The sequence below is a fragment of the Vombatus ursinus genome, unplaced genomic scaffold (genome assembly GCF_900497805.2).
Source record: "Vombatus ursinus unplaced genomic scaffold, bare-nosed wombat genome assembly UNPS02006077.1, whole genome shotgun sequence".
In the NCBI taxonomy this organism is placed as follows: Eukaryota; Metazoa; Chordata; class Mammalia; order Diprotodontia; family Vombatidae; genus Vombatus; species Vombatus ursinus.
Genome location: NW_020945855.1, coordinates 1 through 9,117, shown reverse-complemented (window position 1 = coordinate 9,117; position 9,117 = coordinate 1). Strand labels below are relative to the sequence as shown.

At 51.7% G+C, this 9,117-nt stretch overlaps 1 protein-coding gene across 1 annotated transcript; it reads right to left on the bottom strand.

Annotated features, from left to right (window-relative positions):
* Positions 1-260: 260 nt before the first annotated feature.
* LOC114032944 (ghrelin O-acyltransferase-like) lies at positions 261-7,631 on the bottom strand. Its single transcript, XM_027848400.1, has 3 exons — positions 7,519-7,631; positions 2,846-3,070; positions 261-1,221 (listed from the first exon to the last, which is right to left on the bottom strand). Exons 1-3 carry the CDS (start codon positions 7,629-7,631, stop codon positions 261-263), a joined length of 1,299 nt encoding a protein of 432 aa, XP_027704201.1.
* Between the last annotated feature and the right edge of the window lie 1,486 nt (positions 7,632-9,117).

The following is a 9,117-nucleotide window of genomic DNA, read 5'->3' as shown; positions in this document are numbered from 1 at the left end:
CTGTAACCCCGCCAAAGCCCACCACCTCCATAGGTGGGGAAGCGGCCAGAGATGGTGGCAGGCGTGAGGCGAGAGGTGATGTGAGTGAGCAAGGCCGAAGAACGGCGTGCGGGCCATGAGAACGGGAAAGGACCGCGTGTCCTCCACGCACCCTACCCAGATTAAGCTTCCTGGTCTCTGACCAGAATGGCCTGAATGGTCCCCAACGAGGCCGCGGCGCCCCTCAGGGCAGGGACACCAGCATCTCGGCAAGGCCCTGTTTATTGGGTGAAAGGGGCCGGGGAGGCTCCTGCTCGCTTCTCCCTCCCTGCTAACAGAATCAGGAGCACACAGGACACCAGCGGGAAGAGGCTGTTGCAGGAGGCCCCCAGCAGCCTGAGCGCGGAGACGCTCCTGAGCTCCACCGCCAGCAGGATGTAGGCCACGATGAGCTGCGTGTGGGCCCAGGTGACGGCCCGGTAGAGCAGCCTGCCCGGCCAGGAGGCGATCAGCACCTTGGCACAGCCGTGAATCAGGTGGTCGGCTCGCACCATCAGCGCCCAGCACAGGAAGCCAAAGACCTGGCCCGGGTGGAGCCCGTGCCACCAGGCGGAGAAGGCGAACGTCTGCAGCAGCGGCCAGGCCTCGGCCCGCTCGAATACCAGCCGCCGGAGCCACCTCGTGGTGCTGCGGTTCCAAGTCCTGGTGAACAGGGCGAGCCTGTGCGTTGTCTCCAGGGTCCAGATGTCTGCGTCCGAGACGTCCCCCTCCCCGTGGAGGGCTGGGTCGGAGTCCGGGCCCAAGCCTGCTGCCCAGAGGACAGATTCATCCAGGATCCAGTGACAGTAATAGGTGAGCTTGAAGAGCGCGGCGGTGGTCCACATGACACAGACGCAGCCGAGCCAGTGGCAGTCGGCCAGGCTGCCGCCGGCTCCGAGCAGCCCCCTCACCCAGGTTCTCAGCAGCTGCAGCCCCAGGAGCAGCAGGCCCCTCCTGGCGGCAGGGCCCAAGGACGGCGGCCTCCACTGTGCCTCGGGCCGACTCACTTGAGCCTGAAACCTCCTAAAGGAGCACAGGGGACCGCCCAGAAGTGCCGGGAAGAAGAGTAGATAGCTGCAGAAGGACAGGAGGCGGGGGCCTCGCCAGGCTTCCTGTACCACCACTCGTCCCTCACTGATGTCCAGAGACAGCCAGGTGATTCTCTGGGTCAGGAGCATGAGGGAAGAAAGGGCGATACAGAACCTGGAAGAGGCGGAGAAACCAGCCCGGGAAAAGCCTGCCTCCCATCACGGATGGGCGAGAGAGAGGAGGCCTGACCAGCACCGACTCAACTGCCCCATCTCCCGGAGCAGCAGCCAGCTGGGAGCAGGGGGGACGGCAAACCCTGGGCCCCAGCTCCCTCTGCAATAACTGGCCCCCCGAGCAGACGCCGGCTGCTCAAGACCAGGCCGGAGTGAATGGAGAGTTCTTGCCCAGCACCCGACACCAAAGAATGGCCCTCCAGGTAAGTACTTCAGCTTGGACAAGACAGGAAGAAAACGACTCCATTCGTTTGTGTCCTGAGATTTTTTCTCCTTGTATATTTTTCTGGATTTTGGTAACCATATACATTTAGAAATGTATTTATATTTAGAATATATTTAGAAAACAACTGAGAAGGGGCAGCGAGGTGGCGTAGTCGATGGAGCACTGGCCTTGGAGTCAGGAGGACCTGAGTTCAAATCTGCCCTCAGACACTTGACACTTACTAGCTGTGTGACCCTGGGCAAGTCACTTAACCCGGACTACCTCACCAAAAAAAAAAGCAAGAAAAGAAAACAACTGAGAGATTTCTAAACAAAATTAAAGCCATCAGTTGGTAAACAGCTTGTATAGAAGTGGTATAACACCATTAAAAAATCATTAGGTTCAGCCCCTCCCAGATTGTCATCCCAGAAATGAAAATGTAGCTGAAAATTGTACTATGAAGTGTGTCTTGACTGCATAATTCTGATTTGGGATTTGCTTCTGATAGGCCAGCACACTGCCAGGCCCACAGTAGGCGCTTAATAAATGCTTGTTGATTGACTTAGTGATTCGTTCTGCGCTGGCAGACTGGGCTGGATTTGGTAGAGGCTCTAGCATTATGGGAGCATAACCACCAGTCACGGGGCATGTGGCCGAGCTCTTGCTGGCCTAGTTTCATAATCTATAGAATAGGGTGACCTCCCTGACATGGTTGTTGGGAGGGTAATTAATGGAAATGACAGTCATTCACTCTGAACGTTTCGCCTTTTCTCTTGGCTTCCTCCAAATGCCTTCCATGGCAGGTCTCTGCATCTTCCCCATCAACCCCAGCCCTGGTCCTTCCTGTTGAGTTGGTTTTTCTGCCTCCTACCCAGCTCCTTCTGGTAACAGCGCCGCCACACTTCCCTCCTCCCCGACCCTGCAGTCACTCTACAGTACCTCCCTCCCTGAGTCATAACTGGGGCCGGGCAGCGTGGTCTTTGTCCCCAGATCCCGGGAGTGACGACAGCTCCAGCTCAGAGCTGCTTTCTTCTTCCCACAGCTGTCACACCCTTGGCTTCTTGCCCACCTTCTCTGCACCGCCCCTCCCCACCCGCTATCCACAGTCCTTCACTTTCTCCCCGTCATGAGCTCTCCTCCTGACCTCTCCTGTCCCGATGCAGGGAAATAATTCCTATTTATGGCTCTGTTCCCCCCACTGCCTGTCTCAGCTGGTCTCCCTGGAGTTCTGGCTGAGAACAGGCAGTAATTTAAAAAAAGGAGGTGCTTGGCTATGGAAAGATTTCAGGGAAGGCTCTATAGCCAGTCCCTATAAATGATGCCACTGCCAACAGATGGGCTGGGTGGGGCCCTCCTTTACCTCATGCAGGGAGGTTCTTGAAGGTAGTACTCGGTGTAGTGCAGTCCCAGGTGGCAAAGGGTCTGCCAGGTCATCTGGAAGGAGAACGTCCAGCAGTGAACCTTCTCTGGCTGGACGGACTGGAAGAGGGCCACAGCACAGAAAGCAGGGATGAAGACTAGCACCGCGTACTGGGCCATGGCCATCCAGGCAAGCAGGCAGCCTCCCAGGATGAGGAAGATGTGTCTGGAACAAGAGAGAGGTCCCTGGCTCCCTGGCCTGCAGAAACCTCATGAGGAGACAGGCCCACCTTAGATGGTCTCCTTTAGGGAGGGTGGGTTTGGTGGGTAGAGTGCTGGAGTTGAAAGCAGGAAGACCAGAGTTCAAATCCTGCCTCAAACACTAGCTATATGGCCCTGCACAAATCACTTGATAATAACAATAACAATTTTTTTAAATAGCCTCACATAATGCTTTAAGATGTACAAAGCACTATTGTTAGTGGAGTTGTGAACTGATCCAACCATTTTGGAGAGCAAGTTGGAACTATGCCCAAAGGGCTATAAAAATGTGATACCCTTTGACCCAGCAATAGCACTTCTAGGGCTGTATCCCAAAGAGATCATACAAATGAGAAAAGGACCCACATGTACAAAAATATTTATAGCAGCTCTTTCTGTGGTGGCAAAGAACTGGAAATTGAGGGGATACCCATCAATTGGGGAATGGCTGAACACATTGTAGTATCAGAATGTAATGGAATACTATTGTGCTATAAGAAAGGATGAGCAGATAGACTTCAGAAAAACCTGGAAAGACTTGTATGGACTGATGCTGAGTGATGTGAGCAGAACCAGGAGAACGTTGTACATGGTAACAGCCACATTGTATGATGACTGACGTTGATAGACTTATCCCTTCTCAGCAATACAAGGATCTAAGACATCTCCAAAGGTCTCATGATGGAAAATGTTATCCACGTCCAAAGAAAGAACTATGGAGTCTGAATGCAAATCGAAGCAGACTATTTGCTACTTTTTTTTCTTCTGTTGTGTTTTGTTTCCTCTTTCTGGTGGTTCCTCCTATTGGTTCTAATTCTTCGTTATAACATGACTAATGTGAAAATATGTTTAATAGAAATGTATATGTAGAGCCTATATCAGATTGCGTGCCATCTTGGGGAGGGGGCAGGGAGGGGGAGAAAAATTTAAAACTCAAAAGCTTATGGAAGTTATTGTTGAAAACTAAAAACAAATTAATAAAAAAAGAAAAAAAAAACAAATGCTGCTTCCAATCCAACCCTCTCCACCATCACTGGAAAGACTCCAGAAGGGAGAAGGGGCCAGTCATCCCCACCATTTGCCGCTCACAAGGCAGGCAAGCCAGCCTAGCTAAAGCAGCAAGAGACCCTGAGGGGGAAACAGGAGGCAACATGGGCCAGGCAAATCAGACCATGCCCACCACCACCACCCTGACCATCTCTCTCAGACTCTGATGGAGACAGCTCAGGACATCGAACCCAACAACTCTGGCAATAACAGTGCTCCCAATCAAATATCCTCAGCCAATCATATTTCATGGGGAAGAAACTCCTTGGAGAAGCAGCCTGGCAATTGCTCCAGCAAGTGCTAAACCACAGCTACTGATGACTCGGAAAAGGAAAAATTTCCACCAGTCTTTGGCACTGTCAAATGGTTCAGCATCAGAAACTGATATGGCTTTATCAGTGGCCATAACATTAAGGAAGATAGCTGACCATCTATTTCACATCCTCAGCATCCTACGGGCCACGAGCCCTTCCGGTGTGCCTTGCAGCTGAAACCTTCCACATGAATGGTGAGCTGCTTGAGAGCAGACTGTCTTGCTTTTCTGTTTGCATCCCCAGAGCTTGGCCCAGTGTTTGGTACACAATAAGCTTTTAATACAGCCTTTATCCATTCATTCATTCAAAACTACTGATGGACCAGAAAAAAAAAGATAAAAAAAATAACGAGGAAAAGGACCCATACATACATATTTATAGCAGCTCTTTTTAACGGGGCAAAGAACTGAAAATTCAAGGGGTACCCACGAATTAGGGGATGGCTCAACAAATTATGGTAAATAAATGTGATGGAATAAAAAAAAGATTTACTAAATACTCCACAAATATCTCATTTGATCCTCACAACCCTGGGAAGTAGGCGCCATTATTATTCCTGGTTTATGGATGAAGAAACTGAGGCAGAAAGGGTTTAAGTGCCTTGCCCAGGGTCACACAGTTATTTAAGCCTGTGAGTGTGTCCTACTCCAGGCCTGGCGCTCTGTGCACTATGGTGCCACCTAGCTGCCCCACGAAGGACCTACTGGAGTTTTTAAAGTAGAGAAGTGACAGGGGGGTCGACCTGTGTTTTAGGAACAGCCACTGACAAGCTGAGCAGAGAACGGACAGGAAAGCAGACAGACTTGAGGCTGGGAGACCGACCCAAAGGCCACCGCAATAGTCCAAGCCAGACTTGGGGTGGCTGGGGGAACAGACAGAAGGGCACGGATGCCCACGATGCCACACACGCAGAAACAAGACGTCAGCCTCCCGACGTCGCTGACCCTCTTCGAGAATGAGGGACAGATACCAACAGCTCACTTTAACCACTGAAGACATGGCTTAGGACAAAAAGAAAAGGCCAAACTGTCGGCTTTTCAGTCTTCCACAGGCCCCTCTTTAATGTGGCATTTTACATTTGAAATAAATAAAAGAAACTTCAGTCAGACTTCCCTTCCTCCTCCAGCCTAGAATGCTGGGCCTAGGGTCAGGAAGACCAGAGTTCAAATCCAGCCTTAGGTATTTCCAAGCTGGGTGACCTTGGGCACGTCACTTCACCCTGTTTGCCTCGGTTTCAGCAAGTATAAAATGTGGGTGATAATAGCACCTGCCTCCAGAGTTGTGAGGATCAGATGCACACGTGCGCACACACACACACACATATATTTTGTTATTTTCAGTCATGTCTGACTCTTTGTGACCCCATTCAGGGTTTTCTCACAAAAATATTGGAGTTTGCCATTTCCTTCTCCTGTGTGTGTGTGTGTGTGTGTGTGTGTTGTGTTGCAAATCTTGAAGTGCTACATAGATGCTAGCTATTATTATTATCCCCCCTGCCAGTTACCACCCTGAAGCCCCTGAAAAGCAAGAGGGCATCCCCAACACAGGCCCCAGATGGGCCATTTCCTGTGCAGGAGGGGCAGGCTGGGAAGGCCACCGCATGCGTATGACCTGGCACCCCATCACTCCAATCTAGACGGACTTGGAGAGCCACAGCGCCCCTTCCCCCGAGCTGGTTCTAAAGAGTGGCCTCTAATAAACACATCTGGACATGGTAAGTCTTGTGGCCTGCGTGTTCTCCTTTCCCTTCTTGGTGCAAATGCTGGCTTACCACATTATCACTCACCTGGGCAGGCCCCTCTTTGTCTCCAAATATAAGAGGTGAAAAAAGGTGGGAGAACCCGATCGAGTCTCATGTTGGAGCTCCAGGACCCTGCACCGAGAGCCCCCATTCAAACTGCTGTTGGGAGAGGCCCCAGTCACTGGGTGGTGGGTTGTGTGCCACCACAACTCTTGAAGACTGTCTCTAAGGCTGTCGGAGGCAGGGAGGGAGGAAGAGAGTCACTGCACAGACAAGACAAAGTCGCAGGCAGCCAGCTGGGCTGCGAGGGGGAGCAAGTCTGAGCATCTCTCAGAAAACCTGGTGAACAAAGGTCCTGACTCTCCAAAGAGGTCAGCTAAGGAGTGAAGATCTGCAGACCAAAAGGGCCGTGGCCCTCACAGCTCCCTGAAGTCCATCTAAACTATGATCCAGTTTAGAAAAACAATTGAGAAATGGAGGGGGCACATGCACGTCATAAAGGTGCCCTTTCTGAGCACTCCCCAACTTCCGTCTTGTCGGTGGTGACCTCTGTGACCTCGAGCAAATGACTTTCCCTCTCTGGGTCTCAGTTTCTTCATCTCTAAAATGGGGTGGGGGGTTGGATTCGACAGCTTCCAAGGTCTCTCCCGGCTCTAAATCTCAGATCCGAGGATCTTGTCCCCAGCACATTCAGCAAGACAAGGAGCATTTATGGCACACCCACTGTGTGCCAGGCACTAGGTTAAGTGCCAAGAATAGCAAAGAAAGGCAAGAATGTTCCCTGCCCTCAAGGAGCTCAGTCTAATAATGGTCTTCGCTCTTCTGCACACAGCACACATGGCAATTCGTGAAATGACCTACTGTGTGCAAAGAGAACTAAATGGATGAAAACAAACAAGCCTAGACTGGGCTGGACAGTTGGAGGGCCACCCCATTGAGCATCTCTAAGGGACAGGCCCTTTGAATGACAATCAGCCGGGCCCAGAATGGAGTAGGAGGGAGAAGGCAGACAGGGTGGCATTTAGGAAATTGTGCACGAATGTCATGCTCCCCACCTGCTACAAAAGCTCGCCAGCTTCCTTGGCAACACAGATGGTCCCCGGCTGTTGCTGCGGGATGCTTCCAAGTCTCAGAGCACCACGATCTACTTTAAAGGTCATCGATTTAGAGCTGGGAGGGGCTTCACAGGTCACCCTTATTTTACAGAGGAGGAAGCTGAGGCCCAGGGAGAAGGGATTCACCTAAGGTTACACAGCCAGTTGGTGGTGAAGCCTTCACCAAGATGAAAGGAAAAGGAACTCCCGTGCTTACCTGGCAGTGATGGAGAATGAATCCATGGCACAGAGAAAATTAAACAGAAGAGCAAAGGGAAAAGCGACCCCTTGGTAAAAGGTCACAGGGTCAAAGTAAAACAGCCCATCCATTGAGAGCTGGGAAGAACAGCCAAGGCCTTCTTAAAGTGTCTTCTTCCTGCCTCTCCCGATGCACAACCCCTGGTCTGGGTCTCAGGGCGTTTTATATGGTGTGGAGATAAGCAGCCTCAGTGGAATTTTCTGCACTTGGGAGACCGGAACATTTGAGGAACGTCACTGCTTAGCAATGGGGCAAAGGAGAAAAGCACCTGACTGTTTTCAGCAGCTGCCAGCTGGGTTATTGCAAGCACTGCTTTATTTGCTTTCCCCATAAGCACACTGCCATATTTCCTTCACCAGGTGAATATAAAAGTGTTTGCCCTGAACTAAAAAGCTTCCCATAGGGACACACTCTTAGGCTATGGAGTTGGAGCAGCATCTGAGCATATACTTAGAAAAAGGAAGGTAAACAGGGAGGGAAGATTGGGAAGGAGATGGGGCGAGAGGACCATGAATATGTGTGATATGGAAACCAAAAAATGGCCTTAGTTCTTGTGTGGCTCTGAGCAAGCACTTCTGTCTAGACTCATTTCCTCACTGTAAACTAAAGTTCTTGCTGGCTTTGGTATTGTGTGACTGCATCGCCATGAGGAAGGGATACAGGATAAGCAAGAAACCCAGAAGTGGGGTCAGAGGTATAGCATCAGGACCAAGGCTGGCTCCGTGCTGGCCAGATAGAGCTCACAAAGGGGATGTGCCTTGTCGAGATCACCCAGGGAGCAAGGAAACTAAGCAGAATTTAAAGCCTGGTCCTGAGTCTAGGTCCAGGGCTGCTAACTACACTGAAGAGCCAGACGCCAAGTGGGGACAGCTTCTTCTCCAGGCAGACGGCCACCACCAAACCTTGGAGGATGTTGTGGGTAACCAGGAAGCTCTCAGGTCCCCTTAGCTCTCTACCCCTGCGTGGGTGCTCCTGGAGCCCACTTCCCCAACTGGGGGAGGGCCCATGCCCAACAATCAAGCTCTTTTAGCTCAGTCTCCACCTGCTGTCCCTTGGCTTATTAATTCACCCCTTTCGAGATCATTAATAAAGCATTTCATGAAAGCAGTAAGAGAAAAATAACGTTCATATTAAAGCAGTGGTCACAGGCACTGAAAACTCCGACTTGCATTTAACACCTGCCCTCGTGCTTCTCAGGGGCAGAAACCCTTGTCTGTACAGGCGCTTCACTCAGCTGGGTCAGAGCATCATTGAAGTGGGGTGTCCCTGGCTGCAGGGGCATGGACAAGATGGACAGCAGGCGCTGCGGGGCACTGACCACGCTGCTTCCTCACTGGTCCTCGCTCCAGGGAAAGCCTGTGATCGGAGCAATGACGCCTCCATCACTTCAGGGCCGGGACACGGGATAACGGGATCCCAGGTGTGGAGCTGGACCTCACAGGCGGACTAGCCAGTCTTTTCACTGGACACAGGGAAGCCCGGAGAGGGGCGGGGGCTTGCCCGGTGTCACGGGGCTCCTGGGGAGTGATGGGGGGCAGGGGCTCCTGGGGAGTGATG